The sequence below is a fragment of the Mandrillus leucophaeus genome, unplaced genomic scaffold (genome assembly GCF_000951045.1).
Source record: "Mandrillus leucophaeus isolate KB7577 unplaced genomic scaffold, Mleu.le_1.0 Scaffold798, whole genome shotgun sequence".
Taxonomy (NCBI): Eukaryota; Metazoa; Chordata; class Mammalia; order Primates; family Cercopithecidae; genus Mandrillus; species Mandrillus leucophaeus.
In genome coordinates this window covers 2276810-2298219 of record NW_012108674.1, presented here as the reverse complement: position 1 = coordinate 2298219, position 21410 = coordinate 2276810, and the positions used below count along the sequence as shown (strand labels likewise).

General features: G+C 38.9%; 1 protein-coding gene across 4 annotated transcripts in view; it reads right to left on the bottom strand.

Moving 5' to 3' along the window:
• Positions 1–21410, bottom strand: part of GALK2 (galactokinase 2) — a 218289-nt gene that overhangs the window by 69767 nt on the left and 127112 nt on the right. For all 4 annotated transcript variants that reach the window (XM_011967310.1, XM_011967308.1, XM_011967309.1 and 1 more), the window contains exons 6-8: positions 17833–17931; positions 16192–16344; positions 6598–6808 (exon numbers count right to left, since the gene is read on the bottom strand). In XM_011967310.1, coding sequence (XP_011822700.1) covers positions 6598–6808; positions 16192–16344; positions 17833–17931 — 463 coding nt within the window. The remainder of the gene's footprint in view (positions 1–6597; positions 6809–16191; positions 16345–17832; positions 17932–21410) is intronic.

Below are 21410 nucleotides of genomic sequence, written 5' to 3'. Positions count from 1 at the left end.
AAAAACCTACCAACCAGAAAAACCCCTGGAGCAGATGGATTCACAGTCAAATTCTACCAAACATATAAAGAAGACCTGTTACCAATCCTACTGGAATTATTTCCAAAAATTGAAGAGGAGGGACACCTGCCTAACTCATTCTTTGAGGCTAGCATGATTCTGATACCAAAACCTGGCAAAGACACAACAAAAAAAGAAAACTTCAGGTCAATATCCCTGATGAATATAGATGCAACACTACTCAGCAAAAACTAGGAAACTGAATCCAGCAGCACATCACAAAGCAGGTCCACCATGATCAAGCCGCCTTCATTCCTTGGATGCAAGGTTAGTTCAACATAGGCGAATCAATAAGTGTGATTTGCCACATGAACAGAATTAAAAACAAAAACCATATGATCATCTCAATAGAAATAAAAAGACTTTCAATAAAATTCAAGAACTCTTTATGTTAAAAACTACCAACAAACTGGGCATCAAAGGAACATACCTCAAAATAATGAGAGCCATCTATAATAAACCCACAGTCAACATCATACTGAACAGGCAAAAGCTAGAGACATTCCCCTGAGAACCAGAACAAAAAAGGATTCTCATTCTCACCTATTCAACATAGTATTGGAAGTCCTAGCCACAGCAATCAGGCAAGAGAAAGAAATAAAAGGCATCCAGGTAGGAAAATAGGAAGTCAAACTATCTCTCTACACTGACAATATGATACTATAGCTAGAAAACCCCATGGTCTCTGCCCAAAGGCTTGTGGAACTGACAAATAACTTCAGTAAAGTTTCAGAATACAAAATCCATGTACAAAAATCAGCAGTATTTTCATACACCAGTAATGTCCAAGCTAAGAGCCAAATCAAGAACACAATACCATTCACAATAGCCACAAAAAGAATGAAATACTTAGGAATATAGCTAACCAAGGAGGTGAAAGATCTCTCCAAGAAGAATTACAAAACATGGCTGAAAGAAACCAGAGACAACACAAACAAACAGGAAAACACTCCATGATCATGGGTTGGAAGAATCAATATTATCAAAATGGCCACACTTCCCAAAGCAATTTACAGATTCAATGCTTTTCCTATCAAACTACCAATGTCATTTTTCACAGAATTAGAAAAAAAATTCAAAAACTCAAATCAAAAACGGGCCCAAATAGCCAAAGCAATCCTAAGGAAAAAGAACAGAGCCATTACACCACTCAACTTTAAACTATACTACAAGGCTACAGTAACCAAAACAGCATAAAACAACAGACACATAGACTGATGCAACAGAATAGAAAACTCAGAAATAAATCTATACACCTACAGCCATCTGATCTTTGACAAAGTCAACAAAAATAAGCAATGGAGAAATGACTCCCTATTCAATAAATGGTACTGAGATAACTGGCTATTCATACATAGAAAATGGAAACTGGACCCCTTCCTTTTACCATATACAAAAATCAACTCAAGATAGATTAAAAACTTAAATGTAAGACTTAAAACTATAAAAATCCTAGAAAAAAAAAAGCCAGTATATTCTGTTCTGAACATAGACCTTGACAAAGATTTCATGATGAAATCTCCAAAAGCAATTGCAACAAAAACAAAAATTGACAAGTGGGACCTAAACTAAAGAGCTTCTGTACAGCAAAAGAAACTGTCAACAGAGTAAACAGACAACCTACAGAATAGGATAAAATTTTTGCAAACTATGCATCTTACAAATGTCTAATATCCAGAATCTATAAAAATTATAAACCAATCAACAAGCAAGAAACAAATAACTCCATTAAAAAATGGGCAAAGGACATGGACAGATACTTCTCAAAAGAAGACATACACATGGCCAACAAGCATATTAAAAAAATGCTCAACATCACTAATCATTACAGAAATGCAAATTAAAACCATAATGAGATATCATCTCACACCAGTCAGAATGGCTATTACTAAAGTCATAAAATAACAGATGTTGCCAAGTTTGCCAAGAAAAGGGAATGCTTATACACTGCTGGTGAGAATGTAAATTAATTCAGCCATTGTGGAAAACAGTTTGGAGATTTCTCACAGAACTTAAAACAGAACTACCATTCAACTCAGCAATCCCTTTACTGGGTATATACCCAAATGAATATAAATCATTCTACCAAAAAGACACATGTGGCCGGGCGTGGTGGCTCACGCCTGTAATCCTGACACTTTGGGAGGCCAAGGCAGGCAAATCACGAGGTCAGGAGTTCTAGACCAGCCTGGCCAACATGGTGAAACCCTGTCTCTACTAAAAATACAAAAAATTAGCTGGGCGTCATGGCGGGTGCCTGTAATCCCGGCTACTCAGAAGGCTGAGGCAGGAGAATCTCTTGAACCACGGAGGCGGAGGCTGCAGTGAGCCAAGATCACACCACTGCATACCAGTCCAGGCAACAGAGTGAGACTCTTTCCAAAAAAAAAAAAAAAAAAAAAAAAAGACACAAGCACTTATATATTCACTGCAGCACTATTCACAATAGCAAAGACATGGAATCAAACTAGATGCCCAATGGTTGACTGGATAAAGACAATCTGGTGCAAATACACTGTGGAATACTATGCTGCCATAAAAAGGAATGAAATAATGTCCTATGTAGCAACATGGATACAGCTGGAGGACATTATCCTAAACAAATTAAGGCAGGAACAGAAAAAATACCATATGTTCTCAATTGTAAGTAGGAGGTAAACACTGAGTACATATGGTGACAAAGAGAGGAAAAATACACACCAGGGCCTAACTGAGGATGGTGAGTGGGAGGAGAGTGAGAGTCAAAAAAACTACCCTTTGGATACTATGCTCACTACCTGGGTGACAAAATCATGTGTACACCAAACCCCAGAAACATGCAATTTATACATGTAAGAAACCTACATGTGTATGCCCTGAACCTAAAATTAAGTTGAAAAAGAAAATAAAAAAAAGTTCTGGAAAAAAAGAAGATGAAGCATGCCTCATTTTAATAAAAACTGTGAAGTCATTATTCTTCAGGGGGAAAAGCTTATGAATATATACATAGAAAGAGAGGCAGAGAGACAGAAATACATGTTGTATGATAAGCAAATTGCTCTTTGTATTTTCTAAAGCATTCTGGGAAATTTACTTATTCAAAAAAATTCTAAAAGAAGGGAAGGAAAGACAGGCAGATGTAGAAAGAAAGGAAGATGGATACAGAGAAAGAGAATAGGTTGTGGATTAAGAAGTATAAGCAAAAGATAAGAATTACATTAAGCTTTTAAGACAGGTAGAAACTGCATTTCAGAAAAGGGAGAAAATTCATTTATAAAAGCACAGTGGTGTTTAGGATTAAAAGCCCAGAGGGAAGATGAAGCTTCCAATTAGTAAGTGGAATGGCCCAACCAAGGTAACACTGTCCACACGGGCACATATGGGCTCCAAAGGGACACAGGACAGAACGTAGTTAAGACAGGACCAGAAGAGTTCAGGCAATTAGGTAATGGTAAGCCTCTGAAGGCTTCTGAACTAAGTGACACCATGAAATGACTCTTAAGATCATTTGAAAGTCAACATTTTCAATGTCTATTAAGACTTTCTTACCTTTTCAACAATAACTCCCAAATCTAACTACTATATCATTTGGATCTTTACCTGTTTTACATCTCTATTTAGATATCTTGCTATCACACCGGACAAATTCAATGATAGATAGATAGATAAATCTATCTATCTATCTATCTATCTATCTATCTATCTATCTATCTATCTATCTATCTATCTGTCTGTCTGTCTGTCTATCTATCTATCTATCTATCTATCTATCTATCTATCTATCTATCTATAGAGAGAGAGAGAGAAACAAGCTTGTCATCTTACTGCCAAAATCACTTCGACACTATAATTTCCTAACGTTCCCAGTTATCCATACCTTGGACCTATTTACCTTATATTTCTTTTCTTCTTCCCTTCCTTCCTTCTTCCTCTCCCTCCTTCCCTTCCTTCTTCCCTTTCTTCTTTCCTTCACTCCTAGATACCAGCAATTGCCAAATGCAACTGAATTCCATTTTATAGTCTTGAGAATCTACCAGTTGAGCAATCTACCCTACTTCAGGCTCTTCTCATTCAGTATAGAGTATAGAGCAATAGTTCCCTAATTGGCATCCTTTTACACAGTCTTTTTGTCCTCCAACTCATACTGCACACAATACCTCTTGGTGCATGTTCTTCAGTACTCCACTCCTTGTGCTACTTTGTCTTCATTCAAGCTCTACTCTCTGCCTGGAATGGCTAGTCATCTCTCTAAGTCTAGGAAATTCATAACTTCTCTAAGGATGCAGCTCAAAATGGAACCACCATCTACAGGACCTGAGGCACTTTTCCCTCCATACTTTTAGGGTTCTTGATAAATACCTTTATTATAGCAGGTATTATTTATTGTGATTGTTGTATGGCACTCTCCCCCAATTAGACACTAAGTCGCTATAAAGTAGAGACTGTGTCCTGCTTATCTTTGCATCCCAGCATCTAGCACAATTTCCAGTCCACAGAAGTCAATACATATTTGTTAAAGAAATCAATATCTTAGGTCAAAGGAGAAAGGCTATTCCCCTGAACCTCTCCCTATCCAATACCTTACCCAACTTCTTCATTCAATAAATATTGATTACCTCCCACATTACCTATACAACACACACACACACAATTATTTAATAAGCCCTTTGGTGATCTGGGTCTGTCTACAACCTTGGCCTGATACCATATCATTCTCTACTGTGTACATTATTTTCAAGAAACACTCAACTATCTGTAGTTCTCTGGACATATAATCTTCTCTCACTTCTTTCTGCCTCTGTATCTACTGTTTGGTCAGACTGGAATTCTTTTTGACTGTTTGCCTACCTAGGAAATATTTATTTATTATTTAATTTTTGGCTGGTTGCTAACTCCTTAGTTAAGCTGGCTGGCTTGCTTATTTATTTACTTATTTATTTATTTGAGACAGTGTCTCACCCTGGAGTGCAGTGGCACAATGTCAGCTCACTGCAACCTCTGTTTCCTGGATTCAAAAAATTCTCATGCCTCAGTCACCTGAGTAGCTGGGATTACAGGTGCTTGCTACCATGCCTGGCTTATTTTTGTGTTTCTGGTAGAGACAGGGTTTTACTATGTTGGCCAGGCTGATCTCAAACTCCTGGCCTCAAGTGATCCACCCACCTCGGCCTCCCAAAGTGCTGGAATTACAGGCATGAGCCCCTGCACCCAGCCTTAAGATGGCTTTGTCTTCTTTGTTTTCTGGTCTCCCTAGACCCAAATACAACTCCATCACCACATTCATCACTCTATTAGTACCTCCACTACCAGGCATTATTCTTAGCACATTATACAGATTATTCTCATAAGAGAAGCATCTTAACCTTATATCTTATATAACATCTTAACATCATAACCCTGTTATGCCTATTTTCATGGCAAAACTGAGGTAAACTTTAGTCTACTGCCTTTCTGGAATGAGAGCCAGGAAACATTTTCTGCAAAGAACCAGATATTAAATATTTTAGGTTTTGTGGACTATTCAATCTCTATTGCAACTACTCAACTCTTATAGTGCAAAGGCAGCCACAGCTAATACATGGCCATGTTCTAGTAAAAGTTTATTTCATAAAAACAGACGGCAGGCCTGATTTGGCCAGTAGGCCATAGTTTGCTTATACTGGTTCTAAAGACTCAATCAAGCTTCATCAAATTAAATTGGATCGACAGTGTTAGAAGCTAAAACCCAATCCCTGCTTCCAAATGATTCCCTTATCTCATCCCAAAGTTTTCAGTACATGAAACCTTTAAGAAATTACTTTGTAGGTAAATCCACAGTAGCAACTCAACGATCAGTTGTAGAACTGAACTGAATGAGACAGAAATGGGGCCCTGAGGCTGATGTTTGTGTTAATCTCCTACTTATCCCCCATAACCCTCCACTAAGGGCAACTGGATCTTAACTAGATGTCCTTGCCCCCAGTACTGATTTCTCACCATTAGATAACCTTTAGTCTAAGAGGAACAGCCAGCCCAAGACTCCATCCTGTGCCTGCAACATTTACCTGGCCTTCATCTCAGTTTCTGATGTTACTGGTATAAAAATAAAATTAACTGAAAGCAGACCACAAATAGAAATAAGCTTCCACACTAAAGTGGGCCACAAGTTTCAACCTAAGAAGTGAACACTTTATAGTGTTCTGAGCATTGTTTCACAGAGTTAGAGCAGTTCTCTAACCTAGTCCATTTTTTATACAAGTAGCATAACAACCAGAAAAAAATGGATAAGGGAAAAAAAAGATAAAAAAGAGAAGCTTACTGAATTATAAGCCCCTGGAAGACAGGAATCATGTCTCATTCACCCTTACCTACCCAGCATAGTGATGAATGAATGAATGAATGAATGAAAATGTATGAATGAATGAATACATTTATGAAGCTAAGATTCTAAATAATTAAGCTTGCTGAAACACAGTTTCCAAATTCCCTCAAGTATGCTGTAAAACCAGTGGAGAAGCTGAAACCTCCCAGCTGTGAGTGAGGGAATAACCTATATCTTACTTTCTGCAGCCAACTCACCATCTTGAGTGTTTGGACTCAGGATTTGGGTTCGGAGTTCCTCCAGGCTAATTCCCAGACACCTACAGATCTCCTCAGGGTTATAGGGTTCAGGATGAAGGGCATCTTCTGTGACCAACAACATTTCTTCTAGACTAATCCCTAGTTTAGCCTGCACCTCGTCCAGCCGCAGTACATTGTCCCATTGCAAGTTTTTGTATTTAGCCAGGAGCTGCAAATTCAAACCGAGATAATGGTCAATTTTTATTTCAGAATTTGATATGTACTATTTTAATTAGCCAGATTCAACTTCAAGCTGTTTTGTTGTTGTTGTTGTTGTTGTTTTCCATTCAACCTCTCTAAATTTCCCACCATTACTTGGAAATGCATACTGGCTTCAGCTGCCTGGAATTAAACATGTTTGTATGACACTCACTGACTAGTTAAGTATTTGTCCTGAAACACACACACACACATGCACACACACTCAACTAATCCCTCACTGGTTTTTTTTGTTTTTGTTTTTGTTTTTTTGGCCTGTCACCACTTTCCCTCGGGGCTATTTCTTTGAATAATTTTACTCTTTTATCCCTATTCAGTTCATGCCTACTGCATTCCTCCCTAGGAAGTCAAGAGAAAACCACTTACATCTCATGTGACCTGGGTCCTGAAAGGATACTGTACGTCCAATTACGGTACTTCCTGTTCACTATATGTCTCTTTGAAAATGGCATTATATGGGCATTTGGGGTGAAGTCATAAATTTGAAATGAAAACCTCCTTGGTGACCTTATGTGAAGCACTTCATTAGGTCACTGGTGGTAGTAGAGTTGTATGTTCCTCTATCCTCAAGAAAAAGAGTTTGGCTTCTAACTGCATCCTGAGGTATCTCCTCAATCTGACGGCGAAGGTTAAGTACAAACCAAATCTGTAACCACCATGGGAACCCCAATCCAGAATATATTTCTGTCATTCTCCCCAAACAATATCAGAGTAGGTGGCAATCAAAACAGGGAAGATTTCTGTCATCCTGAGGTCTACAATATTCATGGCCTGGGTGTGAGGACAGAGGGGCAGTTTAAACAGCAAAAAGAAACAAGAGAAGGGGAAATCAGTCTTCAAGAAAATGTGCATCTGATTTACTCTTCCATTATGTTGATGATTTTCTTTTTGACAGGAAGCGGGGTTTACCAAAAGACTATTGTACTCTGGTTACAGCCACTGACTTCTGAAGAATGTTAATAACAGAAGTTCTTATATTAATTTAATCCTCTTTTTAAAACCCTGGCTTGTATATTTGAAATGAGTTAATGATTTTAAGGCCAAACTGGGAAACAAAACAACAGAACTATGATTTTTGGTTCAATTATTTCATGGAACATGGTGTCATTAAAAAAAAAAAAAAGAAAACAAAAACATGAGCTAAGACTTCTTCCGACCTGTTTGCTTAGCACATTTAGTTCATTAGCAGTACTGGGTTGATAGCTCCACAGATTGACCCATTCATTCATTCATTCATTTCATTCACTCATTCATGTTCTATATTCCAATGTATTCCAAAAATAATTTGAGAAAACTTACAAAGATATACATAATACAAAAGAATAAATATACATTTATTTTATATGGAAAAAAAGAGCTGAAGTCAATGATCTCCTACAATGATGCTTTCTGGCAACACATCCACAATCCAACTGAGATAAGCAATGAAGCTAACAAAAATAATAGTGCGATATAGTCTAAAATATGCCCCATATTTCTTATAATCTTCAACAATCCCGTGAGACAGATATTATTTCTCTATTTAGAAAATAATAGTAGGCCGGGTGTGGTGGCTCAAGCCTGTAATCCCAGCACTTTGGGCAGCCAAGGCGAGTGGATCACTTGAGGTCAGGAGTTTAAGACCAGCCTGGCCAACATGGTGAAACCCCATCTCTACTAATAATACAAAAATTAGCTGAGCATGATGGTGCGTGCCTGTAATCCCAGCTACTCGGGAGGCTGAGGTAGAAGAAACACTTGAACCCGGGAGGCAGAGGTTGCAGTTTGCTGAGATCGTGCCATTGCACTCCATCCTGGGCAACAAGAGCCAAACTCCATCTCCAAAAATAATAATAATAGTAAGTGACTTGTCCAAAGTCACTTAACAAGGCCAGGTGTGGTGGCCTCATTAATCCCAGCTTTGGAAGGCTGAGGTGGACAGATCACTTGAGGACATGAGTTCAAGGCAAGCCTGACCAACATGGCGAAACCTCGTCTCTACTAAAAATACAAAAATTAGCTGGGCATGGTGGCATGTGCCTGTCATCCCAGCTACTCAAGAGGCTGAGGAATGAAAATCGTTTGAACCCAAAAGGCAGAGGTTGCAGTGAACGGAGATGGGGCCACTGTGCTCCAGCCTGGGTGATGAAGTAAGACTCTGTCTCAAAAAAACAAAAACAAGAAAACAAAGTATCTCAACTAGTTAATAACAGAGTTGGAAACTGAATCCAGGTCTTATAACTCTTTCTTGCTTCCCCTAGGCCACATTCTCAATGAGGTATGGATGATGACTATATCAAGTTACCCATATGAGTTCAAATCACTGATCAAGTCTTAGAAACACATTTCAAAACACAAACCTAGATCTGTGCTAGAAGTGAACATTCCAGTAATTTAAAAACACTTTGATAAATGGGTTCCTTCCAAACAAAAAAAGAAAAACATCAGAGAACTGCCCCCAAGAGATGACAGTGGGCTCTTTCTAAGAAGCTTTTGATCTCCAAGTTCCCATTCCCATTCTCTCTTGAACCAGTCACATTGCCCCAGGCACTTGATCCAAGAAAACTGGCCAGTGATGTGTGGGGAGAAAGTCTGCAAGAGATGGCTGCAGCCCACAAGATTCAGTTTTCAAAGGCAGCCTCCTGATGTGCTCTTCTGCAGATTAAGGCAGTTCACATTCACTCCAGCAATATCCCACTTTACTGTGACATGAGTTGTCCAGTGAGCCCTCAGCTGGAGAATCCACACAACCAATTTGGTGTGTATTTCAATTAAGTATGAAATCTACCATATGCCCCCAATGACAGCTGCACAGCCCATGAGCTATTGAATTATGCTACATTGAGGGAGTCAAATAGAAAAGCCTCTTAAGCCCTTTGAAATTTGGCTTGGAAAACAGAAAGATGACTTTTGGATGAAGGAAATGGGTGGATAAGATCATTGTTGCTCAAAGACAGAGCTTCGTGAAGGCACTTGTGGCCCAGGTGACTGACCTCCTTCACATTTGTGAAGCAAGGCTATGAGTCAGGGCTATGGGTTATTTTGTCACAACTTTCTCACTCAGTAGTAGGGCGGGGAAATAAGAGAAGGCAGTTCTTTGTCCACATTCACCATTTTCTTTTCACCATGGCAAACATTAAGTATTCATATCAGATACCACTTCTGAGAGGTTCCTGAGCTCTGTTCCATGCTCTGTGGATAAGAAAGCAGGCAACAAGTGCTTTGTCCACAGTCATGGAAAGAGGCACTGATAAATAGTGCTAAAACTCTGTTTTAGGTTGGTTTCTCTCAGATGCAGGCCCTGTGACAAAAATTTGAGGGTAAGAATTTGAGGGGAAGGTGATCCTAAGAAACATTAATAGAGGAATGGAAAATGAGACAGGAAGAGAAGTCAATATGAGGTATACTGATGTTGGCAGGTGAGTCTGGGCCTGCTGAGCTTCAAATCACAGGTCCTCTGGAACCTGTATGTGTAAAGCTCAGTCTGTCCTACCATGGGCAAGAAAGCCAAAGTATTTACCCAATAACTCCCAGTTATCACTGATTGAGGCGGCTCTCAAGGATATTAACTCCTTAGCACTTTCAGGTTGTCCCAGACACAAACAAAAATACTAAGCCTTCTGCTCTTGGTCTGAGACTCCCTGGGTCTTCTGGTAAGAGGGTATGGTAGAGAAAGTGTTAAGATATTCATGAAGAACTCTCATCATCTCCTACTTTTTGGTCAACTTCTAGTCCATCCTACCTTCTCAAAACCTATCAATGGCAGCACTATGCTTTTCACCAACCATTGTGTCTTGAAGCTGCAGCCCTTATTGACTCAAAGCTTTTTCTTCATTTCCTTCATTCATGTGCATCTGCTCACAATGAGTGTTTACTGAGTGCCTATTACTTTCCAGGCCCCAGGCAGACAGCAGTGAGTAAGGCATACATGGCTCCTGACCACGTGCAGCTCACAGTCCACCAGAAAAGACAGAGGTTAAATTAAAGCTATGTTTAACATAAAGAACTTAATCTAATTGTGATAAACTGCTATAATAGAAAAATACATGACATGGTAAGGGCACATAAAAGAGTGTTTAACCTAACTGAGGCCAGAAGGCAGTCAAGGAAAACTTCCTCAAAGTAATGAAGTATACGCCAGAAGGAAAACAAAAATCGAATCATAGAGAGCCTGTACCCAACCCTTACTAGGTCCAGTCAGAGCTTCTCTCCTATCTCTCCCTTTTTATCCCATCCTCACTGATACTCTAGTGCCTACTTCTCTTCAACCAAGGCAAAAACTTCTGCTACCATATTAATATTTCTAAAATACCTATAACAACCACTGCTTTCAAAGCCAAGCCTGGGTAAGCCTGAGCATAGCACTGAAGGTCCTGCCACAATCTGGTTCCACTAAATACATTACCCCTATTCCCCAGTATGTATGTCCTCTGCCATGCAGCTTGGACTCACCATTGCCTGAATACTACATGCTAGAGTCTTGGCAGAGTATGCACTATTGAATCAACTGGCTGAGTGAAATTGGCTACGTTCTTGAGTATTTAATTTTTCTCTGCTCAAATTCAAGGAAACTGCCAAAACCCTGAGAATATTATGCCAACTTCTCCTCACATTCTATCACCAGACAAAGAATAAGTTTCATGCTGACTACTAAGTGACAGGAACTAAAAACTCATGACTGATGGACCCTGACCAGACAGGCCCTGTAAAGAATCACTATAAATTTTCCTTGAAGTGTAAAGAGGATCATATGAAACTCTCTCCTTCACTGCTTCTCATGTTGTCACAAGGAGCTCAGGGTATGCAAAAAGCAACAGTATAATTTTATTATGGGCATCACACATTTTATTATTCAATATAACTAAGGGATACTGTATAAGGAAAGCACTTCTGGAAACATTTAAGCCCCAACTATGTGTAAAATATGAAAAATTTTGTACCTACTAAAGATCCCTGGTTACTTTATCATAAAAATGTGCTTCATTAAAATATCATTTATACAAGTAGTAATTATAAATCTCTATTGAGTTTGCTTTGAAAAAATTTTAATTTTAGTCAAATGCTCTACAAGGCTCTGATTTTTTATGAATTTGCATCAATTAGCTTTTGAAAGCTGGTGGACAGAGAGAAAGAGACAGAGATAGAGACAGAGAAACAAGGTGAGACAGAAGTTGAGAATAGAAGAAATTGCTAGCATTAAGGCAAAACAAAGAAAAATTGTCTTTATTGGTTTAGTGTACTTCTCTATGTTAACTTGATTAAAAAAAAAAAAGTACTCTTTTTCCAAAAAGGATCTGAGAAAAATAGGAAGAAAGGAAAAATAAATGTTATTCATTACAACTTTGCCATGTGGAGCCCTAGCTGATCAGTCTCATTTTCAAAACTATCTTGACCTGGCCATTCTTCAACTGACACTTCATTATTATTGCTGGAAAACAGAAAGTTTGTTCAGACTGAGATAAGCTTTTTTTAAAAATATTTTTACATGAGAGTTTATTTATTTAATGAGACCATCTTCAAACAAAAATTATATTCATTCACATGTTGCCAAAAATGGAAGAATAGAACCATATTGCAAAGAAAATATGCTTAGTAGAATTCCAGTCTATATTCCTAAGCAAAAGCATATTCCTCATATCAATATCTCTGAGTAAAGTGCACATTAGCAGTTTTATCTTCATTTCCCTTTTGTATGAAACCTGGGATTTTAGTGATTTGCAGCAACATGATTTAGAAACATTTTCCGTCTTGATAAAGTCTTTCATTTTTCTTTCTTCCACATTTTAAAAGAGAAAAATTCAGAGTATTTAAAACAATGTGTTTATCTACGTCAATTGGGAGGAGTGTGTAGCAAAAAGCCAAATTCAGATGCCAATTTTGCTGACCAAAGTACCTCTAAAATGCATATGGGGTTATGCAGTTAAACTGAGAAAACATCCTCAAGAACAGGAGGTTCTGCAGTGGATTAAGATCTTCAGCTACTACTGCTTCCAAAGGAGATGCCCTTTTTCTAGTTAACTCTCAGAAAACATTCCCACATCCCAGTAACTTTTACAACAGAGACTCAGCACGACAATTTCATCCGTCATTTTCTTCTTGTATCTTTGGGAGAGTAGTCACAACATGAACTGATTTTACATGTCTAATACTTATTTCAGCTCACCTATGGATCTGGTAGAGGATATCTAATTTCGTGATAAAACTTTGAAAACAATGTTGTGTATGTTTGAGGTCTCCTTAGGAAGGCAACACTTACTCATCAACCTCAAGATGAAAGGTCAACAAGACTAAGCCCTCAAACAAATAAGACACTAATTTCTTCCATCTCCTGAAAAGGGAAGTGTGTCGTAAAAGAAAAAAAGTTCATCAAACCTTTGATATTAAAAAGTTTACAGCACTGTTTCTCTACACATATGCACTGATCAAATACTATGAAGAGTTCAACATTAAAGCACTTCTATTACATTATTTTTAGACATTATCTTAATAAGTAAATTTAAAAAATAAAACATTTAAATCATAATTTTTCAAAAAATGTATACCCCCCAAATATTCCAGAAACAAAAAGCTTTATTTTCCTGGCTCAGTATATCTCTAATTTCCTGAATTTCCCAACCTCAGAGGATAGAAGTAAGAGGAGAAGTGCTAAGTCAGTAACAAGGGAAAACTACACTTTACACACCTCCACAGGATCTAGTCCAGTGCTGAGCATATAATAGGTACTTGTAAAAAAACTGCGAAATTGTGCAAAATAAAGTACAGAGTAGGTGATGCAGGGAGTAGTCATTCATCTATTCAACAAATGTTTATCCTGTGTCTCTTCAGCTTAAGCACCACATCAAGCATTAGGGATATAAGAGTTAACAAGACAAACACCGCCTCAGTTCTCAGGTAAAACTGAATCTGAAAGAAGAGACAGACATTAAATAAATGATTGTGATAAGTGCCATAACTGAAAAATAAAGTGCTTCAAAATATAAAGGGGGCTCTAACTTAGTCCAGGAGTAAGCAAGTCAGGGAAGGCTTCCTTGAGGGACATTTAGACTAAGACTTCAAAGAGGGCTGAAGGAAGAATGTCCTGGGCAAGTGCAAAGTCTCTGAAATGAGAATGAGTCTCATGGCTGGAGTGTAAGGAAAGCAGGTGATGCTAAGAGATGAAGAGGATGAGGTGCACAGGTCTCAGATATGGTGGCTCTCCAGGTGGTGATATGGACTTTTTACTTTACTCCAACGAAATAGGAAGCTTTTGAAAGGTGTGAAGCATGGGAATTTAAATTGTTTAGATTTAAATTTCTAAACTGTCATGCTGTTATTTAAAGAATGATTGGGAAAGAGATGAGCATGAATTTAAGGAACAGTGAGAAGGCTAATGTGATAGTCAATAACTGATGATGAGACCCATGGAAAAATATAAGGTATGGGAAAGATTGAGTTCAATTTCAACATGCTCAGTTTGAGAGGTCTATGATTCATTCAAGTAAAGATGGTCAATAAGGCATTGGATATAGAGGTTTGGAGCTCAGCCAAGAAAGCCTTAGTTGAAGATGTTTATTAGGAAGTCATCATCATAGAGATGGAAGTTGAAGCTGAGGGCATGAGACCAACAGAAGAAAGACCACTAGAAAGAAGACGACCAAGGCCAAGGCCTTGAAGAATACTGAATTTAAACATCTGTGGGAGGAGGAGTGAATTCCTGCCATCCCTTCATCCCTGCCCAGGGCAGGTCAGTGGGGGGAATGGCTAAAACCCAAAAGAAATAGCAACAAAAATATAAGGGGGAAAAAACGGAAGTGAAGTATACTGGAAACCAAAGGAAGAGAATGTTTCAAGAGGGAAAGACTGGTTAACTCTGTTGAAAGGTAAGAAATAACAATGAGAAATAAGATGAAGACTGAGAAGGGTCCACTGGATTTACCAATGAAAAAATCTTTGGTGGCCTAAGAAAGAGTAAATTCAATATTATGGAGAAGGCAGAAGTGAGATTTTAGTAAATTAAGGAATAAGAGGGAGGTAGAGGAGTAAAGATAACACATATAAAGCAATTTTTGAGAAGTTTAGCTGTGAAGAGAATGAAAAAGTAGAAATAGAAATAGTAGATGGACAGAGTTGTGAGGCTTAGGGTAGACTTTTCTAATACAAAATGCTAGAATAGGTAGAGTCTGATAGAAAGGATTTAGTAGAGAAATAGAGGTGAGGAACAGGCTAAAGATGGAGTGAGTTCCCTGCAGCCACACACGGAAGGGCTGGCTTTGACAGGAGATGCAGATATAGAGAGACATGCAGATATGATGGCAGGAAGCCAAAGTCTATGTGACCACATCTATTTCCAACATGAAATATGGGAGAAGATCACTTTTGGAAGTTAGGCTGAATCAAGTAATGGGTGTTTGAGAGAAGTAAAGAAGGTCTGAAATTATTACTACTGAGAAAATAGATTTCAGGCTGTATTTAGGACCTGGTAAAGGTTGGTAATTGTAAGTCTTAGGTGATATCTATCAGTATCCATCAGGAGATCAAAGCAAGAGTGGAAGAAAACACAGTGGAGCTCCTGACCCAGAATCCACTTCCTAGCCTCCAGCCTCAGTCCTCTCTCCAACTTTCTAGTCATATTATGAGCTATTCTGGATTATTTATAACATTCAATTCCTGTGTCACTTTTTGGATCACTGGATTACTTACTATGTGATCACATATTAACCATTTCCTGTTTCATAATCCCTCAACTTGAACTCAACTCTACTGTCCACTCTCTCTAGTCCCATGTCCTATGCCCCTTTGTATATCTTCATGCTGCTAGAACTACAATAGCTACCCAATGAAAACTACCTAAATAGATTTAAGGTTTAACTGTGGGGGTTTTCTAAAGAGAGACTTCCAAGACTCCCTGCTGGTTTGTGTTTCCCTAGTAGACATGGAAAAATCTTCCTGGGTACTGGGTGTGGGGGGACTGCACCAATCCTGTATTTTTGGAGTGACGAATGATAACCCAACACAAAACCTGCATCTTAGAGGACCAGAAGGGTGAGGTTGCCATCACTTTTGTTGAGGAAACAAGACCAGCTGTGGTCATTCCCATCAATTGTCTTTCTCCACCCATAGACCTAACCCATAACTCTGCTTCACATATATAAGCTGCCCTTTTCTTCCCAGTGCCACCCCAGAAGAGTCAACTGGTTCATCTGTCTTCTGAGTTAGAAATCGGATTTCTCTGTACCCAAAGACCTTCGGTTGGAATGTTGCTGCAGTCAGAATGTTGACCGAAAATTTGGGGAAAGAGATAAAGTAATAGAGAACAATGAAAATAAAGACAAGAAAAACCTTACTTCAAGTTTCACTAGCTTGCCAAGTTCATACCTTCGCAGCCAGCCGACACTCCATCACCCTGATATTGAACTGAGAAGTTGCTGCCTTATTCATCTCCACACAACTGTTGGCAATCACAAACACTGCTCCACTTGGGAGTTTTACATCAGTTGCCCTCAGGGGACTAAATTCTATCAACTTGGCCTGTTAGAAGAAAGATGAAAGGAGAAATATAATTTATTAGAATGCAGAAAATGTTCAAGTGTTTATGTATTTATTTATCTTAACAAAGCATTTTCTCAAAAATGCATTCATTCATTCAAATATTACTTATTGACCTCCAGGTGCTATACTAGACACTGGAAATACAATGAACAAGAAAGACACTGCCACTCCTCTCATAGAGCCTACAGTCAAGTGGGAAAGACAGTCTAGTAGAGAGACAAATACATTTCCAAGCTGTGTTACAATGGTAGCAAAGCACAGATGCTCTATGGACACAAAGCTGAAGCATCCGATCAGATACAGCCTAGTGTAGGCTCCACTCAGTTGAAAAGAGAAATCTAAACTGAGTCCTAAAAGATGAGCAAAAGTAGGGCAGACAGAGGGTTTCTTTCCTCAAAAAGCATGTCAAGAAGAGGGAAGAACTTAGGCAAGTCCTGGAGCAAAAAACAACATGGGATGTTAATGGCGCTACGGGCATGGAAATTTGGTCTGGGGCTTACAGTTTGAGGGGTGAGAAGTGGTAAGAGGTTAGGATAGAGGGGTAAAGCAGGGGTCAGATGGTAAAGTGTTTTGTAAGCCCAAAGAACTTGGACTGTGTTCAGATTTTATAGCTAACTTACATTAGTATCAGGACTCTGGCCCTCATGTCTGCCTGTTGAGTCTCATCCAAAACACCCAAAGTATTTTCTTAGTATTAAAACAAATTTCCTCATGCCTCATGTCTTTGGCTTAGGGGAATCAATAACAAATATTCTTAATAAGAAGGAATCCAGGTGTTCTTGGAAAATAGCCAAGCCTGTAGGAATCTGATGAAAAACTAAGAAAATGTTTTAAAGAAATGTTTGCTCTATTTTGGAAATGAGCAGCTTATGGGCAACAACTCAAACCTCTGCTCTGCCTAAAGGAGTTGATAGCCAAGGGGAAGTGGTATCCAGCTAAGGAATTCATTCCTGGCTTACTGTCAACATTCTTTTTCCCACCACTGAAGCCCCAAAAATGTTGACAAAGAAAAATGATACCAAAGGGTAAATTATAAAAAGAGGGACTATGAATATATGCGGTAAGAGAACTATGATTTGGGTTTAAAACCAACATGAGATTATAAAAATGCCATGAGATGAAGTGATTTAGGACAGGAGCGGGAAATGAGGTTCCAATAACTAGGGAATTGAGAAAGCTCATCTTAACAATGAAGAAAAATAGAAGAAGGGAAAAAGCTAGACACATGAGAAAAACAGACCTGAGGTATCATTCTGGAAGCGTAAGAGAAGGCAATCAACATGAAATAGAGTAGGTTAACTGGTGGCAGCCTTGAGTTACAAGCAGCTGGGAAATAATATCCTACAATAGAGCCTAATATAGGAGGCTGTCCGTAACCAAGCATCCTGGGGCTCTCAGGGCCTTCCTCTCCATGTAAATTTTTCCACTAGGAATTTCCAAATGGTTCCTATTTGGAATGCTACCTACAGTTCCTTCTTCTGCAAGAAATGATATAGACTGGTCCATGCCTCCTCCTTCAGTACCAATGTAACGCTCACTCTTGGCACAGATTTCTGCAAGTTCCACCTGGAAAGGTAAAAACTGATTTGTACTGTGAGTAGTCATAACCCATTTCTCATTCATTTCTTACTACAGCCATGACAAATAGGTTTGAATTTCAGTGCCAACTCTGATCAACTAATAGTAGCCTGCCTGGAGCACTGCATTAAAAAGGGCTCCAGACTATAGGAAAACATAACAAAATCAATTAACAATGTCGACTATGGGTATGAAATAAGATACTGACTGTGCACACTATGTTTCTGTCATCCCTAAAAGTCTCCACAGAGCAAGCAGTTTCTACCATCTTTCTATTTACTCTACCCTTCCCTAGACTGGTATCACTGAAAATCTCATATGGGCAATCATTCATTTTTGCCTCAGCTTCCTTTGTCTCCCAACAGTGAACTATTCCACAGTTTACCCATAACCAAAGTGGGGTCATTAAACTGTATTTTCCTGCCCAAAAGTAATGAAGTCTCTCTGGCATTTCCATTAAATGTAAGAATCAGAACTAGTGTCATCTCATCAGACTCATCTTCCTCCAACCAAGATGAAGAGACCCAATAGATGCACACAGTTCTAACCCAAACTGAAAATCTTGAAACATCTGTTTAATAATCTTTAATGGTTTCTTATTGATTAAGAAATAAATCTAAACTCCTCAACCAGGCATTTCGAAGGCTTCCAAAATCTGGGACCATCATGCACATGAAATTGTATCATTTACCCTTCTTATCCAGTTAGATTTGTCTCTTTGACCATTCCACACATGTTATGCAACTTGGTATTACTTCCTGTCTTCTCTCCTGTATAAATTGTACTTTTGTTCAATATCCAGTTTATTGGCTAGGTACTATAGATAAATCCCTGGGCTGACCACTCAAATCTTTCTTCATGGCCGGGCACTGTGGCTTATACTTGTAATCCCAGCACTTTGGGAGGCCGAGGCTGGTGGATCACAAGGTCAAGAGATCAAGACCATCCTGGCCAACATGGTGAAACCCTGTCTCTGCTAAAAATATAAAAATTAGGTGGGCGTGGTGGCACACACCTGTAGTCCCAGCTACTCAGGAGGCTGAGGCAGGAGAATCGCTTGAACCTGGGCGGCAGAGGTTGCAGTGAGCCGAGATTGCACCACTGCACTCTAGCCTGGTGACAGAGTGAGACCCCTTCTAAAAAAACAAAAAAACTTTCTTCATTATGGAGTCTTCTTCAAATATTATTCCCATCATGGTGTCCCCTTTTTCTAAACTCCTAAAACATTTATAGTTAGTATCACCTAATACACTACTATTCATTCATTCATCAATTCAGTTTTTCTTTCTTGTAAGACTTTATTCAGGCCCTTATTTCTGTTTTACTATATGATGTTTCTAGAATAATTATTCTGAAACACTGATATAATCATCTCTTGCCTGCTTGGTTGTCAACACCTTAATGCTCATAGTCCTCAGCATGGTACACAAGGTCTCTAATGACTCAACCCTAGTGCACTTCTCCAGCCTGCTCTCCCACCACTCCTCCTGTAAACCCTAGCTCCAGCCATGAGGGATACTAAACAAATGCTGTTCTTTACCACCCCAGGCTTTTTCACATCCCATTGTCTTTACAATATGATTTTCTATTCTCTTCACTCAATACCCCCCTACCCAGCATTCCCAACTAGTCAACAATTCAAGCAGCACCTTGCTGTGGAACCTGCACCACCACCCAAATGCACACATACCACATAACTCCTCCTCAGCACTCCCTGTTAATAACTCTGTTATCATGTATTGAATATGCTTTAAGTGTGGATCTACCTGTCTTTTTATCTACATGTCTGTGAGAGTCCATGCAGGACCTAGACCAGAGCCCACTTAATATGAGCTGAATCACAGTGTTATTATTGTTCCTTGTTTCACGTTTCTATCACATCTGTTTGTTGTGAGAGATGAATAAAGTACGGTGTTTCTTTTGTGTCCCTTACTTCACATAATGCCAAACACATAGTAAATATTAGTAAACACCTGCTGCTTTCGATTTCTGAGAATAGTTGCCCAAACACCATCTGACAGATTCTGCAAGTGTCACATTCCTTGTTGGTCATGTGGATTCACTAACATTACCTTTGTCTTGTGACATGAGGTAAACTTAGGATTTTGATGCAATAGGCATTGTTCACGGCCTGCTGACACACAGAGCCAGTGTCCATAATATGTACATTAAAAATAAATTAGTAACCAAAAGATCAAAACACTTGGATTTAAAATGTAGAGAAACAACATACCCAGATGAAGCAGTACATTCATCATTACGTAAGAGATGATGGAACCTGGGTGCCCATCTAACTGTGACCCTGGGCCAGTGTCAAAAGTCCCCTCCCCTCAACAGCAATAACAGCCACATTTACTGAGTGACAGTATGTGGTAAGTATACTCAGTACCTTGCAATATTTCTTTTGTAAGCATTATCTCCTTCAAACCTCCAAACAATGTTCTGCTTATCCCCATTATAGAGATGAAAAAAATGGAGTTTAGAGATACATAACCAGAAGTGGAAGAGCCAGGATTTGAACCTCATCTGTCTGACTCCAAAGCTTGTATTCTTTTCTCACTGGACTTCAACTCCCTGCACAATGGAGATGATGCAATCTATTTTTCACTACCTCAAAGGGATATGAAAAGACAAATGAGATTCACCAAAATTTAAGTATCCTCCCTCTTAAGAAGAAAAAACCATAACATCGAGAAGTTTGAGAAGTTTATGCTTAGTAATTATTTTTTCCATTTATTCATATTCTATTAACAATGCTAATGGTTTTAGTAGTTAAGGTTTATTGAGCATTTATTATGTGCTAGGTAGTGTTCTAATTGCTTTGCCTGAATTATTTATTTCTCACACAACCCTATTGATATGGTTTGGCTGTGCCCCCACCCAAAAGTTCATCTTGAATTGTAATCCCCATAATCCCCACGTGTCAAGGGCAGGACCAGGTGGAGGTAATTGGATCACAGGGTTGGTTTCCCCCATGCTGTTCTCATGAGAGTGAGTGAGTCTCAGGAGATCTGATGATTTTATAAGTGTCTGGGATTTCCCCTGCTTGCACTCACTCCGCCCTGCTGCCCTGTGAAGAAAGCACCTGCTTCTCTTTTGCCTTCTACCATGATCGTAAATTTCCTGAGGCTGCCCCAGCAATGTGGAACTGTCAGTCAATTACATCTCTTTCCTTTATAAATTACTCAGTCAAGTATTTCTTCATAGCAGTGTGATAACAGACTAATACACCTATAAACTAGGTCTCTGCGGTTTACAGATTAGGAAACTGAGTGGGTTTATTAGTTGAGACTAGGCTAGTAATTATTAAAGATATAATTCAAACTCAAATTATCTGACTCCAGCACCCATAATCTTAACCACCACCATATATCACCTCCTATCCGTAATAAGGAGAAAAATACCCACCTCCCTAGCCATAGTATTATTGTAATGATCCAAGAAACTAAAGTTTAAAACTTCAAATA